The following is an 18,839-nucleotide window of genomic DNA, read 5'->3' as shown; positions in this document are numbered from 1 at the left end:
GACAGAGTCTCACATTCTGTCGCTCAGGCTGGAGTGCAATGGTGCAATCTTGGCTCACTGCAACCTACACCTCACAGGTTCTAGTGATTCTCATGCCTCAGCCTCCTGAGTAGCTGGGATTACAGGCGTGCACAACCACTCCTGGATAATTTTTGTATTTTTAGTAGAGATGGGGTTTCACCATATTGTCCGGGTTGATCTTGAACTCCTGGCCTCCAGAGATCTGCCCGCCTTGGCCTCTCGAAGGGCTGGGATTACAGGCGTGAGTCATCACACCCGGCCCCCGGGGCATTTTATTTTTAGATTTCTCATATGTGAGTCTTTCAACAGGTAAGTTTAGGAAACACTGGAGTAGAAGATGATCTCTCAGATTACTTCCAACTTTCATACGCACACTTCAGACCAATCTTTAAGGTCTTGATTGAGAAATTACATCAACTTTCTCCTTTAACCTCTGGCCCTGAGATGTTCTCACTTCCGAAACTTCCATTGCAACCATGTGTATTGTTCAGCAGTTATTCATGAACTAACTTGCAGAATTTCTTTGGTGACTCAGGCTTTTATTTAAATCTTTAATTTTATTTAGTGTTTTGAACTTTTAAAACATGCCTACTGAGACTCTGGTAGACTTCTCAAGAGAAGGGGAAATGTTTTATATTTCTTTCTACATTTCTTCATTTGTGTTCACACAATGCTTTGCATTTGCATGAATGAGGTTTTACTTCTAATACAATTTTCTTTTCAAATATGAATATCCTACTGCATGGATAAAGAATGTATCATTTCATTCCATATACTAATAGGCATAAGATTTGGGAACCCTTGTTTTATCCTAGCTGGTGCAGCTGTTGGGTACTCATATAACCCCTTAATCCTTTGTAAAAACTTAATGGGACAGCTGCCTTGATAATATGCAGTTTCAATGACTACCTCTGTTGAGGAAAATAATGCGCTATTGTAGTAAGTATCACAGATTAATGATATTTCTCTGCAAGGAAACGTGTAATGGACAGGAGTTCCCAAACTGGAACTCATGCTATATGCCAGAAAAAAATTACCTTCAATATGTACCATGAGATGGAAGTGCGTTGTTTGAATCTAGCAACTCTTGGCATCATTGTTATATTAATGCTTTAATTAGACTGTTTTCAGTGTCGTAGAACAGTTCTTTAAAGGATTTTTAACAAGGATACTATTGTTAAAGAAAAAAGGCTCCTTCATTTCAGCCATTAAAATTATAAGGGGGAAAATGAAAAAGTACTACTGGCAGCATATATTTTAGTTCAGCTGTGACTTCTCCAGCCTAATCACTAAGAAGTTCCTGTAAGGCAATTCTTGTTTACATAGCAGTTTGATCTGGATTCTTGTAAAATTAAACGTAGGTTGACAAATTAAATTTAACACCACCAGCCTCTAGGACACTGTAAATGTAAAGGAGACTAAAACAAATATGAGAAATATTATTGTAATAGGGTAGTGAAAAGTCAGATCCAACAAAACATAAAAATCTTGCTTACGAATATAATTTAGTGCAAAGAGTATCAACCAATGGTTGATATTTCTTTATTTATACTTACATCATCTTTCATATGCCACTAAAATGGATGTCTTTGTTTCCTCACAGATTTTTTTTTGGTACCAGTTTACCAGAGACATCTATTTAACTTTTGAGTTAAGCAATTCAGTGATTTCTGCGCTATCATAGTTTAAGATCTCTTTCAAGAATTCATGAAACAAGCATCTTACATTGTTGGTGGTTAATTACATTGGAACATTCAGTCTCTTTGAACTTATCCTCAAAATGGATTTGTATTTTTTATTTTTATTCTTCTTATTTTTTTTTAGCCTTCTCTTGTTCTGGAAGGATTTTTGTTTTTCAATGAAAAAGGCTCATAGGTAATGTGAAACTTATGTCCCAGTAGAATTTAACAGGAAAGACTTCTCAGCCTCATGTATGTTTATTCAGAAGTACACATAAAAAGACCCTAAAAATGTAAATGAGAAACTCATGTTTAGAGTACGACTTGAAAATAAGTAAAAAATGTATATTATACAAATACAACTAATGTAGCATAAGTATCCTGACTTGCAAACTGCTGAATTTGACAAGAAAAAAAAAAAGGTGATGGCTGGGCCCAGTGACTCACGCCTATAATCCCAGCACTTGGGGAGGCCAAGGTGGGGGATTACCTGAGGTCAGGAGTTCATGACCCGCCTGACCAACATGGTGAAACCCCGTCTCTACTAAAAATACAAAAATTAGCCAGGTGTGGTGGTGTGTGCCTGTAATCCTAGCTATTTGGGAGGCTGAGGCAAGAGAATCGCTTGAACCTGGGAGATGGAGGTTGCAGTGAGCCGAGATCGTGCCACTGCACTCCAGTCTGGGCAACAAGTGTCTCAAGAAAAAAAAGGAAAAGAAAAAGGAGGTGACAATAAAGAGGGACATGAGTTGGCTGCTCTGGTAGAGTCTCACAGGGTCACAAGTGAGGTGGACTTTTGACAATTTTGCCTGACCTGCCCTCCTATTTCAGGAAATACCAGTAAAGAAAGCCCAAGCCCAAAGGGTTAGATGTTTCCTTCCCTGGAAGCTCAGGCCACTAGGTGCATCTGTCTAGGATTTGAGTCTTCACTGAACAATGCAAATTTCCAGTGAACCTTTAGAGATAAAGGTTGGTGCCTCTGATGGAGGGTAGAGTCGTATGTGGCTGGTGAAATCATAGCTAGTGTTCGTGGTGATAATGCCAATGGCAGCCTCTTAAACTGACTTCATAGGCCATCTTGGGTCTATTTTGCTTCCTGTGTTTTTTCAAATACACCAGGCCTCATTCACCAGTGTTCTTAGCTCTCTTGTAAACTATTTGACCTCCTTTCAATAAATTTGTTTTCTGCTTACAGCCTGAGTTAGTCTGATTGTGGAACCAAGAACCCTGAGCACCATATCAAAAGAGCTGGGTTGATCCCAGCTCTGCAGGACCAGAAGCCCCAGTGCACCAGCTGCCCACAGGGAATCAGGCTCCAGGGACTGCCACACCTCACAAGAAAGTAAATTTAGGGTCATTAGTGATATTTGTTTAAACTCTTTCTCACTCCAAATACGATTTGAGATTACTTATACAAAAAGACATAATCCAACAGGATAAAAGAATTAGAAAACGGGAGGAAGTAAAAATAAAGGTATTGAGGCATGAGTCAGATTGTTAAACACTGCTTTATAATGAGAAGTGGAACTTGTAGACAAACACACAGCTCAGTGTATCCTCATGTTCCCTTCCCTGCGGGAGAGGCTTCCTGGGAAACATAGTCAGAGCTACTGGGGATTGGGGGTGAGAAGAACAGTGAATATGAGTCAAGGAAGCTGGGCCAACTTCATGGCTGAGCCAACAAATCACAGTCTCTGGGCTCCTCTGTCCTGGTATTGCTGCAGTTGATGAGTTTCTGCTTTTGGCTCTGTAGTGTCCTTTAAGTCCCTTTTTTTACATGAAAGTCGCTTCTTTTACAAATATTTTTGTAAATATATTTATAAACATATTTACAAATGTAGATACATTTGGAAGAAATAATACCTTAAGGCATTTACTTTAGCAAGGTGTTTCCCAAATTTCAGTCATTCTTGTGCTATCTTCACAACTTTGCCATAGTTACCTACTCTCTATTCTATTATGTAATTTGAATACCTACTGCATGTAATACTTTTCTTCTAAATAATATACATAGCTATGGAAGGTTGCTATGCTACACATTTTTAATACTCATAAGAATAAATCCATAGCATTAAAATGATTATATATCATCTTGCATTCTGCTGAAAGTTTTATCAAGTGAAGTAGAATTTCATCCTTGTTTAAAATATTCTGCACAGAAGTTAAAATTTTGGTCCTTACTACCAGAAAAGGTCTATATTCTGCTTTAAGTCTTGATTTATAGTTTGGCTGGGTATAGAATTCTAGGTGGAAATGTTCCCTAACTTTGAAGGCATTTCCCCAGTATCTTCTAGCATCATATGGTGGTGATGAGAAGTGAGAACCAGTTAATTTGCATTTCTTGTAGGTTACTTTTTTCTCCTCTCTGAAGTGTATGTCTTTTTAGTCTTTAAAATTGTAAAATACCAAAAGTTGCCTATGTATTTGTTTTTCCTTTTTAAAATTAAAAAGAAAATTTTTAGAGACAGGATCTCACTCTGTCACCCAGGCTGGAGTGCAGTAGCAAGATCATAGCTCACTGTAACCTTGAACTTCTGGAAGAACTCAAGTTGTCTTCCCTCCTCAGCCTCCCAAGTAGTTAGGACTACACAGGTGTGCCACCACACCCAGCTAATTTTAAAAAATTTTTTGTAGGGGAGGGTCTTGCTATGTTGCCCAGGTTGGTCTTAAACCCTTGGCCTCAAGCCATCTTCTGGACTTGGCCTCTCAAAGTATTGGGATTACAGGTGTGTAACAAGCTGGCCTATTTCACTTTTTAATTCATTGTGCTGGACATGAACCCTATTCATATAAGATTTGTATCTTTTGAGCACTAAGATTCTACTTTTTGATAATTTCTTCCCTTCAGTTTTCTGTGCTATTTCTGAAACACCTTTCAGTTAGATATTGGACTTTCAGGATTAGGTCTCAGCATTTGGAACCTACATGAGTTGGTCAGGGAAATAAAAGACTTTCTGTGTTCTCTCAGTAGGAAGCATCTTAACACGAGGAATAAGCATTGGAAAGGCTGGAAGAGTGAAAGTTTCTTGAATTGTCACTGACTCGCTCAGTCCACAATCCCAAAGTACTTGATTCTAGATGCTCAAATGTTAAGCTGCTTCAAACTTCACATCCAGCTTTTACCCATGTATCTGTCTGCAACTGCCTTTAGAGAATAATAGTCTTTTCTTTTCTATTTAATACCTTTCCAGTCACTGATACTGGCTTCAGGCTGTAATCTGAAACCACGTGGGGCAAGCACTCTGAAAAATGTTGTTCCTGCTTCTTCATGCTCTTAGCAGAGGTTTGGAGGTGCCCGGGTGACAGAGACAATTCAGCACAGAGCTACACTGGCTGCGTGCATACCCCAAGTACTAGCCATGTGGCCTGGGGCAAATTTCTTTTCTTTTCTTTTCTTTCCCTTTCTTTTCTTTTCTTGTTTCTGTTTTTGTTTTTGTTTTTGTTTTCAAGGTCTTGCTCTGTTGCCCAGGCTGGAGGGCAGTGTCAACAGCTCACTGCAGCTTCAAACTCAAACTCTTGGGCTCAACCAATTCTCCTGCCTCAGCTTCCTAAGTAGCTGGGACTACTGGTGTGTGTCACCATGCCCAGCTAATTTTTTTAAAAAAAATTTTGCAGAGATGGTATCTTGCCAGTTTTCCCAGGCTGGTCTCAAACTTCTGGCCTCAAGTAATCCTCCCATCTTGGCCTCCCAAAGTGCTGGGATTACAGGTGTAAGCCACCACACCTGGCCTTTTTAATTTCTTAATGCTTCAACCTCTCCAACCATTAGGAGAGAATAATATCATTAGCTACCCCTTAGGATTGCTGTAAGACTGATTGAGATAACACAGGCCATGAATGTAAATCAGTGCCTGGCAAATATTCTAGTGCTTTTGGTATATGTTGGTGATCTTAATTTTAACTGTTATTATTTAATATCTGTTTTTCAACATTTCCACCTACGTCATTTTGCTCTACATTTCAAAAAGCTTCAACATAATTTTCCAGTCTATTAATTTTTTATGACTAATAATTGTTATCACTAAAAGAACTTTCTTATTTAGATTTTTAAATAGTATCTTCATTGCTTTACAGATGCAATTATTTTGGCTCTGTATTTTGTTCCTCTGCCCCATTTGTTTTCTGTCTTCCAGCAATTTATTGATAGCTCCTCTTTCTTCTCTGTTATGAGCTTATTCTTTTGGTTTTAAATTTGTTTTAATAAGGTCTTGGGAGGATCAAAAGCCATGGAGCTAGTTTGCCATCTTGCACAGAAACTGACAGTGCTATTTTCATCTTAATTTTCCTCACTTAGCAGGATTAAATCCACAGGCTGTCACTAACAATAGTTCACAGTTATTCTGCCCTTACTGTGTGTCAGGTGGTACACTAAGGGCTTTCCATTCATCCTCTCATCTAATTCACTTTGATGTTAAGATGTAGGAAGTTGTGTTATCCTCCTTTCTTTAAGATGAGATTAGTGAGGTTTACAGAGGTCAAATGACTTGCCCAAGTTCACACAGCTAGTAATGAACAGAGCTAAAATTTAAACACAGATCTATTGGCCACTCAACTACCACTGGCAGCTCTGAGCTACTACTGCAACATGGATCTCATCATTTTAAATGGCTGCACAGTATCCGTGTATGCTTGTGTTTATATCTAAGCCCTCTCTGATGAACACTTACGATGTTTTCAAAATTTGCTGTTATAAAACTTACATAAATATTTAAGTACTGTCTGAAACTTTTTATGCACTGCACTATTACTTTCTAAAAATAAGTCCTGGAAGTGAATTTGAGAAATCCAGAGTTATCTTTGTTAAAACACTGTAAAATATGTTTTGACAAACTCCTTAAAAAAGAGGTTGTAGTGATTGACACTTCCACCAGCAGCAATGTGTGGAAGGGTCTGCTCCCCACATGCTCATTAACATCTAATGTTACTCAGTTATTGCCAATCTCATGACAATGAAATGCTACCTTACTGTTTCAATTTGCCTTTATTTCATTGTGACCGTGGCCGAACATCTCTTCATATCATTATAGATAATGAACCTTTCTTCTTGTGTGAGTTGTCAGTTCATTTTCTGCCCAGCTTTTTACTGGGCTATTGCCTCTAGCTGGTAAGGATTTATAAGTACTCTTTAGGACAAGTAACCTTTTGTCTGTTTTTTTATGTTGCAAATGTACTTTCTCCGTTCATTATTTCTATTTTTACCTTTGTTTAAGCATTTGTAAAAATAAATTTTAAATATTTAAGTAGCCAAATCTATCCTAATTAACTTTGATAGATATTCTTTCTTTCAATGGATGATAAAATGAAACCAATATGAAAATTGGTTCCTTAAGAGTGTGATTTATGATCTGAGTTTCTAAAACAATCAGAAAATTCAACAATCTTGTTAGCTCTACTTCAGGAAACAGGCAAATTGTTTAAGATGATGCAAGTTTTCACTTATATGCTAAATGCTTACCTAAGTCAACTTAAGAAGGACTTCCAGCCAGGCTAGGTTGAGAGCTACTAAGCTTACCCTTCTGACTTGTATTTTGCTTACAATGCGTAGTATTGGAGAGTTGGATTTGGATGCTAATATAGGCTATTGCGATGGGGACTGGGTTGGCTATGTTTATTCTTTAACCTTGAGCTTCCTACCTGGTGCCAGCTGCTGACATTAGAAGACCTCACTGCTACTTCTCTAGATTTTTACTTTATTCACTATTCCTGTTTAAAGTTGCTCCCAGGAAAAATGAAGTTCAATTCATAACTGAGTAGAAATCAGATTTATAACAAGCTTGTCCACCAGGCAGAAGTCCGTAGGGTATGGGAGAGCATGTGAGCCCTGGACTGCACAGAATGTTTCTAAACTAAGTCTCCAGTCCAAAGGATGTGAATTAGGCAGAGACTGTGATTCAGGGCAAAGTTTGAATTTTTCTTTTTCCTACCTTTTAGTTAGAAAGATCTCTCCAGACTCTCCACTTATCCTCTTTCTCCAGGGATCAAAACTTTCTTAGTCATGGCTACCACAACTGTCTCTACTCTTGTAATTTCACCTCCGTAGGATATTCAGACAAATTCCTAAAAGGAAGTAGCTTTTTCTTCATAGCCTGGATTTTTAGAAAGGAAGAATGTGGATCCAATTTTTCTTTTCTTTAAAATACCACTTGGACCCCAACTCCTTTGGTAGTTGGGGAGCACCCATCTGAAACTTTTCTGCTTTGTGTTCAGTTATTACCACATATGATACTGTGTTGGCTCCTTTATTGATTCATTTTCTCTATAAGACGTTGGTCTTTCTTTGGGCAGAACTGTCAACTACTCATCTCTGAATCTATATCCTTTAGCAAGGTGTCAAACATGTTAGGTACTCTGTAAATGTCTTCTTATTGGATATATGTTAGAACAATGGAAAATATTTGATTCTAACATGCCATTATGACTTTGGCCTGGGGGAAGTGGGAGTAAATAGCTTTTGATATAAATGCATGTGAAGAATAGTAGTGTCTCAGTTAGAGTTTTATCAGATACTGGTAAAAAGAGGAAACATGGTGACCCTCAACCAATCCCTTTAGGAGAACAGCCAAATATTAGGCCAAACCAGACATGTGTAGAGTATGTCTGCAGAATAGGAGAATAAATACATTTGGCGAGTAGGCTCAGCACACAGTCTAACCAAATATGTGCAGGCTACTGTATCCAGTGATGAGTTTACCTGAATTTTATCGGTTAATCTTACTCATAACACCATCTAAAATAAGATGTATTGGTAATGGGATACAAAATTCAGCATGCTAAGAGTTACTTGAAGACATCTGAAGTTCAGTATAATTAACCAGCCCTGAGACTCATTTAGACATCACAAAAGAATTTTTTACATGTTAAAGGATCTTGTAGTGTGTCTTTTCTAAAAATGATAAAAATATGTTGTAGAAATTTTAGAGAAAAGAGTATGCTATCAATAGAAGTCTTTAAGACTAGTGTTTTGAACAGATATTTGCTTCCACTAATTAATTCCAGAAATTAAACAACTATTTAGGTTTTGTGTAACCAACACCCAGAAATAGTCCAGACAAAGGATTTTTCTTGTTGCAAAATTGATTTAATGCCCTTCTCATATTAAAGTTCTTTCCATGTAACACACATACACACAGACATGCACACACACTCAGACACACAAACTTGTAAATTATTTTAGTTCCATCTCAGTCACAGAAAGACACTTGGTGCCCACAAATGCCTGAAGATTTATGGCATGAAAGTCTCCTCTGTTCAAAATGCTGCCTCCCTCCCTTTTGGCCTACTGGTCAGTGAAGCATGGGACTATCAGAGACAGTTCTGCATCTTCCTCTACTGGATAAGCCCCCTTTTCCCTTTTTCACTGTGAGGCAGATGCTCAGGCACAGATGGGAGACCCATGGACTTTTGACTATCAGTGAGTGAGGGCTTTGGGTAGGTATATGAGATTAGTTTTCGAAAGTAGGAAAAAAGAGTTCTATTTTACGTCATGCTCTGAAACTCCTTTTCCTGTGAGAAAGCTGGCAGTACTAGAGAATCCAGTCCAATAATAGGAATTCAGTTCAATTCAAGAAGCAATGGTGCTCACTGACTGGAGAACAACTTGTAAAGGTGCCAGCTGGTACTTGGTCGTTAGCATTAGGACTGTGTGAGATTGTCTCCATGTTTCAGCACCTTGTCTAATTCTTTTTTTTCATCATTGTTGTTGATATTTCTTTGCTTTTAGCTTTTCTCCCCCTCTCCTCTCCCTACTGTTTTTTTTTTTTTTCCCACCTTGATGGGCATGAATTGAGGCATTGAGGTCTGTATTTGAGTTAAGTTTGACATTGACAATGGTTGTTGGAATCATGGGCTGTTCCGATTCTCTGACTTCGTTAAGAAATGTTATATGGTGGAATCATAAGCCTGTCCTCTTCCTATCCTACCTTAAGTGAATGTATATGGGGAGGGGGGCAAGCCAAGGGTGACTTTTGGTGATTGTTAGTTTTGTGGCTTCTAAAAAGTGAGTGTAGTTAATACAGCTGTGACAGTCAACTAAGCATTATATATTGTGTTACGTGTTATCTATCCCTCTTCCCAAGACACTACCTAAGAAGAAGTTAGTTAGATATTAGGAATAGAGTAGAAACAGAGAAGTGGGTATGTTCAGTAAGATTTTTGTTGAGTATAACAGAAAGTCACTTGAAGACTCTGCCAAGAAATCAGTGTGTTCTTACTGAATTTATGGCATCGTCTGCCCCCTTCATGTACCTTGAAAATTACCAGATATCCCCTGGTGATGATAATTAGTTCTCTCTCTCTCTCTCATATTTAACAAGGACAATAACAGGCAGCAAAGTGATGCAGCCTTTAAATGCTGCTGAGACATAAGACCATTGATGCCCACTTTCTTTCAGCATTTTTCTTATTGGATCAGAGGTTCCTTGCCATCAGTTGTGACTGTGGTTCTTCAGGGTCTTAGCACTCCCTAGGCATGGGTCTGGGTGATAAGATAAACCAGTGTGGGCCATGATGATATCACACTTTATTTACTGAAATGTCTAGCTATGCCTTGCTGTTTGGTGCAATTAGTAGGTTCCTTTGAGTTGTACTGCCTGGGCTGCTTTCTCTCATACAGTATCATAGTGAGCAAGCATTATTCTTTCCTTTTCATGTGGAGAAGGAGAGCAAAAAGAAGTAAAATAACCTCAGGTAAAAAAAAAATTTTTAAATGCTTGAAACAGAATGTCATAATTCTGCTAGTCATCTTGAGGACCATTCATTTCTGCAGATTGTAATAGGGAAACCAGACTTCCTCTTAAAAAAAAACCTGCCTTTTTGGTTCAGGGCCTGGAGGATGCAGTCTCCCTTCTTTGATATGCCCTCTCTTCATTACAAATAGCCTTTCATGAAGCTTACAAGAAGGGACACGAGCACAGGCACCCAGTTAGTAACAACCTGGGAGAGTAACCCTGGGCATGGCGCCTGGGGTGGCTCCGGGAGAGGTAGGCAGACAGGGGTGATCTCAGGATCCGGAGCAGACTCAAAGCTTTTCTGCAGCCTGTGACCATTGTGGTTTTTTGTTTTGTTTTTTTTTTTTTTTATAACTTCAGAAGAGGTGTGGATCTGTCCCTCACTCTCTGCCTTTTGTTTATAATGTCATCTTCTCTTCCTCCTCCAAACACACACAGTTCCATCTGACTCACTGCCATGTTTCTGTAACCTTGGGCAAGTCACGTCACCTTTAAGGGCTTCCGTTTATTTATAAAGAGAGAATGACAGTCATGACTGCCTGCTTGCTGGAGCTTGCATAAGTGACACACAGGCATGGCAAAGCTGAATGCTGCACATGAGAACTCAGATGTGGTTCTTGCACTCTCCCAGCCGAATGGGTTTCTTCTCTAGTAAAGATCAATGCCCAGCCTCACCAATTTATAACATCTTCAAGGTGGCATAGCTGGGATCTCTTGAGCAGTTTTTTCATTCCCCTTATTTACCCAAGAGATAGGAATGATCTCCCTAGAGAAATTAAAATTATTTCTGTATTTTCCTTAAAGAACTTTCTGAAATAAACTTTTCTAGTTTTGCACAGAACACAGAATATCAAAACTAGAGAAGACATTAGAGATGTTATACTCTGAATCCCCTGCCTCCATTTTGAAAATAAGAAAATTGAGGCCAAGAGAGCTGAAGTGACTTGCCCAGAGTTGCCCTGTTGGTGTGTGTAGTAGCAGAATCAAACATAACTGAGGTCTGCCTATGTGCTGTACCATTGAGTTGGGGGTTGGCAGAAGAGAAAGTAGACCCCCGAAGCCCTATTCCCTCTACACCAATGGTTAACACTTCCGATTCTTTTCTTTAGTCTCCCCTAGCAATTCCAGTTTTCTTTTGATAAATCAATTTCTTGATTAAATTCCTAGTTTATTGCTAATTTAGTATCACCAACAAATATTTACTGAGAACCCATTATCTTCTTGGTACTGTATAATGATTAAAAGTACACATACACACACAGATATACACACACAGGCAGACACACGCATACATGCACACTCACATACACACAAATGTAGGGACTCTAAAGAAGCTGTGGTTGGCCTGCTGGATACATTTCAAACCTCATCTCCGATAAGTGGCAAGATGATTCAATCCTATGTCAAAGACAGTGTCTAACACACTTCTGGGAAACAGCAGATGATTGTTGCTGAACTGAGTAGATAACCCATCAATAAATGTTTGTGGTTATCCATAATTAGAATGCAGATGAGTAAAGATGTGAAACTGAGCCACCATCAAGATGTCTAAAAATTGGCATAAAGCCACAGAGAAAGATAACAGTGATGTCAGGCCGAGGATGCCTCTGTTGGACTATTTTAGTTTAATTTATTGGACTATAATTTATCAACACAACTATATTCTATAATAATACTATTCTTATGGAAAATGGAGAATTTTCATTTTGCAAAGAAAAGCAAAATGAGATGAATTTGAGTAGAGAACAGTCACATTCTGGGAAGTCTAGGCATTAGCTCTTCCTATGATCAGGATTCCTTTCTAGGAAGCAGAGCTAAATTTTGTGGGATACATGTATTTGAAATTGAAAGTACATCTCCTTGGAATTTGGAGGGGTATTGGCTTTCCTTAGGTCATAGAGAGAAGCCTGCAACCTGCCAATTTACTGCAACATCTTCTGGCCGACCTCTCCCGGGTTTTCTCTTCTCTTGAAGCCTGCTCACGTACTAACCACAAGTTTTCAGCTGTTTACCTTGTGAAACCTAATGAGATCACCACAAAGTAGGCCCCATGGACGAAAGCCATCATTCCACAGAAGTACACATGAGCTCCAGCCAAATGCACTATATAAGGCTTATCTTGAGAAATGACTCCTTGAAAACATCAGCCCAGTGATGACAAAAAAGAATTCTGCCTAGTTAGAGTTCTCTGCAGGAATTATTTTTGATATTATTTTGGCTTTTGAAAAAAAAAAAGAAAGACTTTGTGGGGGTTACCTCAGTGCACAGTGAAATTGCACATTCAAACTGTTTGAATCCTGCCCTCCAAATACAGAGGTCTTATGTGAAAACAATCTCATTTTCATTTTACTTTCTGGGAAACCCTCCAAGGCATGGTGAATTGCCAGCATTTTGTGACCTTCAGTTCCTTTACTGCTCTCATGGGAGACTTGACCTTGGAACTGTAGAGAGGAGGGGAACAAGTTTTGGGTGGGTCAGGGGCAGAAGTTTCATTCACTCTGCTTGATCATTGCCCAAAACTATGGGTTCTCCTGCACCAAGATCCTTAGAACCTCTGAGGTCACAGAAATGGGTACCAAAAAGTATGACGAGGATGCACATTAACACCAAAGCAAGGATGTGGACAACACGACTGTCGCATGGGATGGAGACTCAGGCAGCCAGCCAGGGGCAATTCCCAGTGAAGCATTAGGGATAAGAAAACACTTGATCTCCAGATGCATAACTGATGCAGGGCTCCCTGACCCTTCAGAACATCGTAGGACTGAAATGGAATTCCTAGGGCATAAGGTTTCCTCCTGTAACTCTAGCTGGTTTCTGTAGGGTTGAAACTACAATAACGGATTCTCAATTTGTAGAAGGACTTCCTTAGGTTCCATACCACTTGGCAACTGTTTGACTCATGAGACATCCATCTAACTACAGGGCTAGAGAGGGCTTATGCATCTCAAGACACATGCAGTCTCTAGCCCCTACTCATGTATACTGTTCTCTAGGCACACAACTAATTAGAAGACAGTGGTGGCTTATCCTTCTAGCAAGAACCCCTTTGATACCTTATTTTGCTCATGGGCACATGGGCTTGAAAGATTTTTTGACTTTAAGGCAGATTTTATTAAGTAATAATTATTGTCTTTATTTTCATTACTCTATGAAAATCTAATTAGAATAACAGCATTACCACACTGAGCTGTTAGAATCCTAGCCCAAAGCAAAGCAATCAATATTTGAATGGTCTCTGCCTGAGAATAGGCTGTGTATTCACTTGGCATTTTTAATTTCTGAAAATTTAAATAAAAAGCTTGTAGGCCCCATTCCTACCATTTGTAGGACTTAGGAATCCAGGGAACTGCATGAATATTTAATTTAAAAAAGAAAAAAACATTTGGAGTCCCAAGACCTAAGGGACTTAGCTGAGTGAGACTGAGAAGGGCATTCACCTGTATTGAGTCTCAGGTTCCTTATCTGAAGGGATATCATCTGAAAACAGTACTCATCTTACAGGGCTGTAATGAAGATTAAATACAACTATTGACATACTGGACAGTTTTGAAAAATGTAGCTGATTTCAAAGACTGAAATTTCACTGCAGAAATAAAATTTTAAAAAAGTTGAGTATAATAAATGACAAACTTGTCTTGTACATTAAAGTCAATCAATCAAACAAAACAATGTTTATAAACTAGGAGATAAGAACAATTTTCTCTCTCAGCTTCAGAAAGGAATCAAAGCACTGACTCTTGGGCAATTGCTGTTGTGTGTGTGTATGTGTGCATGTGTGTTTTGTGGTTCCTTTTCTAGAGAGAGGAAAACCACTGTCATATTGAGTTTTATGCTTATACTCAAGTACATCAAGAACATCTGGTGTGGGTGGAAAGGGGGAATAAATATGTACTCTAAGGATCCGATCAAATAATTTAGAAAGAACTTTTTTTACTCTTTTACATGTAGAATGTGAACAGTGTAGACACTGTTGGGTGAGTATGTTTCCCAGAACAGAACGCTGAAGAACATGGGATTTGGAGTCAGACCTCAACTCAAATTTTACCTCATCTTACTAGCTCTGTGACTTGGGCAAGTTGCATAGGTTTGTTATGAAAATTAAAGGAAAAAAAGTGTAGATAAGAAGGCAGCAGTTCATAGTTGATACAGGTGAAATGTTGTGATGAGTCTTCATGTTTTAGCTTCAACTTTCTTTCTCCCAGTGTTTTAGTTAATGAAAATGATGGCATGTAAATACGGTTCATGCGAGGTCAGTTGATTAGTAAAGGGTACTAGTAGACATGGTGATGCAATCCCTATTTGTAATGCCTTTGCTATCACACACTTGAGATACGTGTGAGGCAAGTCATTAGAAACCTTTTGTTCAAAGACATTTAGTCGACCTCATTTCATGATGGCATTTCTTTATCTTGATCTTGTAAATGCTCAGGAATTGTGGCTGCTTTGGAATTTATGACGGATGGCTAATGGAATCTTTAGGACATATCTGAACAAAAGTGAAAATAGGGGTGGGGGGTGGATTAAGGCTTCTGCTGTACATTACTCATTCACTGCTCAAATGACACCAACAAGCCATTTAGACTCCAAGCTGACATGGGTATCTTTGGGTTGCAGATGGTGAGAGCCTTGATAGGAGGGACTGTTGATGGTTTCTCTGGCTTTAAGCCTCTTTGTGCCCAAGTCTCTTAGATTTAGATGAGTGGATATTTGCTGAGATGAGATAGTAAGTAAATTCTTGAGTTCCTTGAGAAAGATTGAGATAGGGTCATTTCTTCTCTGGAAATAGTTCAGATGTTATACTTTAGTTGGGGCTCATGGATTTGAGTCTACAGTATAAAAAGGGGCAAAGGCCTAGCCTGAGGATTAGCTGGGTTATTTAGAAAATATACAGAACAGAGAAGACTCCAGTGACTGCCACAACTAAAAACACTTCCTTTTGCTCTTGCCTGTTCTATCCTTTTCGGAAGTCCAGTACTGGCCTTTTGGTTACAGTGGTTCAGGCATGGCACATCCAAGAGCCAGTGGAGAACTTCTGACTGTATTAGTCAGCCTTGCTTGCCTCAGTGACCCTCCAATTTATGCTTATCCATATGGTCATCTCCATGACGTTATGGGAAAAGCACTGGGTTGGGAACAAGGCAGAACTGTGTAGAATCCAGGCTCAGACTAATTGCATGACTTTGGACAAATTAATTAACTTCCATATTCTAACCACCTAACATTTAAAAACAATGACAATGCCTATTCTAATCTAGTTAATCTGAAAAGTAGTCTCCCTCTACTTACTATCCAATATTCAGGAAACGGAAAGAAAAAGCTGGATATACCCTTAGGGGCTTCCAGTGTGTTTTAGGTCCTGAGCCAGAAGCTACAAAAAAAGGACAGCTCAGATCTGTGTGTCTGTCCCTAAGGCAGCCTTCGGTAATGTGGGGAAATATGGCCAATGCATAATTTAAAAAAAAATTTTTTTTGTAGCGACAGAGTCTCACTTTATTGCTCAGACTGATCTCGAACTCCTGGCTTGAAGCAATCCTCTGCCTCACCTTCCAAAGTGCTGGGATTACAGGCATGGGTCACCATGCCCAACCTAGCCAATACATTTGATCACCCCAAGATCCTTTTCCCTCGTCAAAACCACCTCCATCACTTGTATTATCTATAAACATCCTCTGAATGCCAGCCAGATTCACACTTAACATTTTGCAGTGCTTAATAAACATTTTGCAGTGCTTAATATCTTCACAGAAATGTATCAGTTTTCCATAATTCTCCACAACATTCTTGGGAGGTAGCCACAGACTTACCCAAAATCACACATAGGTTTGTATCTACAATGGCCTCCACCTTTGCATCTAGTTAACTGCCTCAGACACTAAATATTCAGCCACAAACCTTACCTGAGGTGAGTCACTTCAGTTCCACAACTGACAAAAATAATGTCAAACATTACCTTATCCTAGATGACCCAACTCCTTCCCTAAAGGGAGTTCAGAAAAATAGGGCCTCAGCATTACCAGGCTTCTAACTAATGACTACAGGAGCCAGGAACCACTGCACAGGCCTGAAAGTTGTATGTGGTGACAATATAACAACATTTCTGCAATTAGAGGAGTTATATTCAGACTTAAGGAAGAGTGAATCATATCTGATAAAAATAACATATTTCTAGAATATATAGACTTGAAAGGGAAAATTTCTATGTTTTCTTTGGTGATTACTTTACAACTTTGTTCTTCCTCAAGAATCACTCAATAACTTGTTTCATAGTTATCATCTCCCTCTTTCCCACAGACCTCCAGTGATGAGGGAAGCTCCCTCCACAGCCACAAGTTCTGTACCTAAAGTGGCATTGGTATCAGGTTTGCGTATTAGTTTTGCTCATGTTTTTTTATCATTGAGCTGGGGAGGGGAGGCCTTGGGATATTTACTATTCTGAGAAGGAGAAAAACTTACTTCTGGTGAGAAGAGAATTTGGACTATAGCTTCAGAGAAGCATTTCTTCTATGTTTCCCAAGTCTTTTCTACAGAGGGACTCAGGCCAGCAAAGGCTTTGGTGGTCCTCCACTCACGGTAACAAGCAGCCTAGTCCCAGTAAATGATTGACCTGGCTGCCAATGTGATAAGCTTAGGTAAATAGGCTTGATTCTGCTCCAGTAATTTCAGAACTTTTAACTCTCTAGGTTCCAAAGCAGAAAAATACATGACTTCCTGAAAGAGTCTACAATATGAGATTGACAGCCCTGTGAATGGACCATATATTTCTCAGAATATATTATTCTATACCATGTAGTACAATATACTTACACTGTCCTCTCTGGTATGTCTTGAAAATGGAAAAAAATTATGCAAGGAAAATTCTGGAACAAAACCATGCTTGTGGAGCTACCACCAATGAAATCATTTTAACAAATCACACATATAACTTGTTATAATGAAAGATTTTTAAAAAACCTTCCAAGTTTCTGAAATAGGTACAGGGGCAACAACAATTTTCAGAAGAGATAGAAGACAGAAGGAAAATACAGCCTGCTTTCCAGAACAGACTGATGGAAAAATGACTGAATTCAGACACATACCCCGGTCTACCATATCTCCTTCAGCAGACCATCCTCAGAGACACTCTGGTGACAAGGCTGTGTACGGTGCTCATTTGGTGATCATGAGAGAAGGGCCAATGACCCGAGAGATCACCTACCTTGTCTGCTGCTTTTCAATCCTGACTCTTCCCTCAGCTTCTTTCCTGACTCAGCAGAGATGACCCACGGCTGTTCCAATCATTGCTGAAGAGAGTGGGACATTGAGAAGACACATTAACACAGGTTTCTCCTTTTCCCCAAGCATGAAGGTGAGGTGTTCCCTTCCACTTCCTTTCCTGCTCTCTCTGGCCTCTGCAGACAGTGGTCACAGGCAGCAACTTGCTTGCAGCCAGGTATGTTGACAGATGTGAAGGAGGGAGTCTGCCCTGGCCTCAGCCACCTGGTCTAGCCAATCATTACACACCAGGACAGATTCCTAGTCCTGTTTAAATTCAACCAGAGCTGCACGGCAAAATCAGATGGCAGGACTGTAGGGGGCAGAAAGCACAGTCTGATAGCCATTGGCTATCCAGAAAAGTGATTCCCTTGTAACTGCATCTGGGAAGTGGACAAGAGGCCCTGAGAATAGTTTATAGAGGAAACGAAATTTTTATTCCTTTAGATGTTAGCCATCTCAGAGGGAAATCTGCAGGTCACTTTATCAAATGTCCCATGTAATAATGGAGTTTCTTCTATTAAATTCTTGTATGGTGAGAAGCATCTGGCAGTTTTTCAAATAAATATGGCTACCATTCATTGAGAGAATGTTATATGTTATGCATTTCATGAATATTACCACAAGTCCCCATGGTAATGTTGAGAGTTTATTTCTTTTTTATGCATGAGGGAGTAAAGGCTCAAAAGGGTAATGGTCCTGCAACTAGTAGGTGCTGAAGCCAAGAATTGAATCCAGATCTGCTCTAAGACCTGCACCAGCATCAATAAACCTTTCCATACGTTCTGTGGTAGGCTGAATTACAGCCCCCCCAAAATGTCCACGTCCTAATCTTCAGAATCTATGGGTATGTTATCTTACATGGTAAAGGTGACTTTGCAGACGTGGTCAAGTTAAGGATCTTCAGATGGGAGATTATCCTGGCTTATCTAGGTGGGCCCAGTGTAATCACAGGGGTCTTTATGAAAGGTCAGAATAAGAGAAAGAGATGTGATGGCCTGTAATCCCAGCACTTTGGGAGGCCGAGGCGGGCAGATCACGAGGTCAGGAGATCGAGACCATCGTGGCTAACACGGTGAAACCCTGTCTCTACTAAAAATACAAAAAATTAGCCGGACGTGGTGGCAGGCACCTGTAGTCCCAGCTACTCGGGAGGCTG

At 39.5% G+C, this 18,839-nt stretch overlaps 2 protein-coding genes across 2 annotated transcripts in view; both read right to left on the bottom strand.

Moving 5' to 3' along the window:
• Positions 1 to 17,862, bottom strand: part of PHLDB2 (pleckstrin homology-like domain, family B, member 2) — a 245,392-nt gene extending 227,530 nt beyond the window's left edge. Inside the window, exon 1 of the mRNA XM_011932762.1 lies at positions 17,625 to 17,862. The gene's annotated coding sequence lies outside the window, so the exon portion shown is untranslated. The remainder of the gene's footprint in view (positions 1 to 17,624) is intronic.
• The window catches only part of PLCXD2 (phosphatidylinositol-specific phospholipase C, X domain containing 2), a 170,307-nt gene that overhangs the window by 88,140 nt on the left and 63,328 nt on the right, over positions 1 to 18,839 (bottom strand). Inside the window, exon 4 of the mRNA XM_011932765.1 lies at positions 17,625 to 17,709. Within this exon, the coding sequence (XP_011788155.1) occupies positions 17,658 to 17,709 (52 nt within the window). The 3' untranslated portion in view covers positions 17,625 to 17,657. The remainder of the gene's footprint in view (positions 1 to 17,624; positions 17,710 to 18,839) is intronic.

Source organism: Colobus angolensis, unplaced genomic scaffold (genome assembly GCF_000951035.1).
Source record: "Colobus angolensis palliatus isolate OR3802 unplaced genomic scaffold, Cang.pa_1.0 Scaffold98, whole genome shotgun sequence".
NCBI lineage: Eukaryota > Metazoa > Chordata > Mammalia > Primates > Cercopithecidae > Colobus > Colobus angolensis.
Note: the sequence above shows the minus strand (reverse complement) of the source record. Positions and strands in the feature narration are given on the sequence as shown.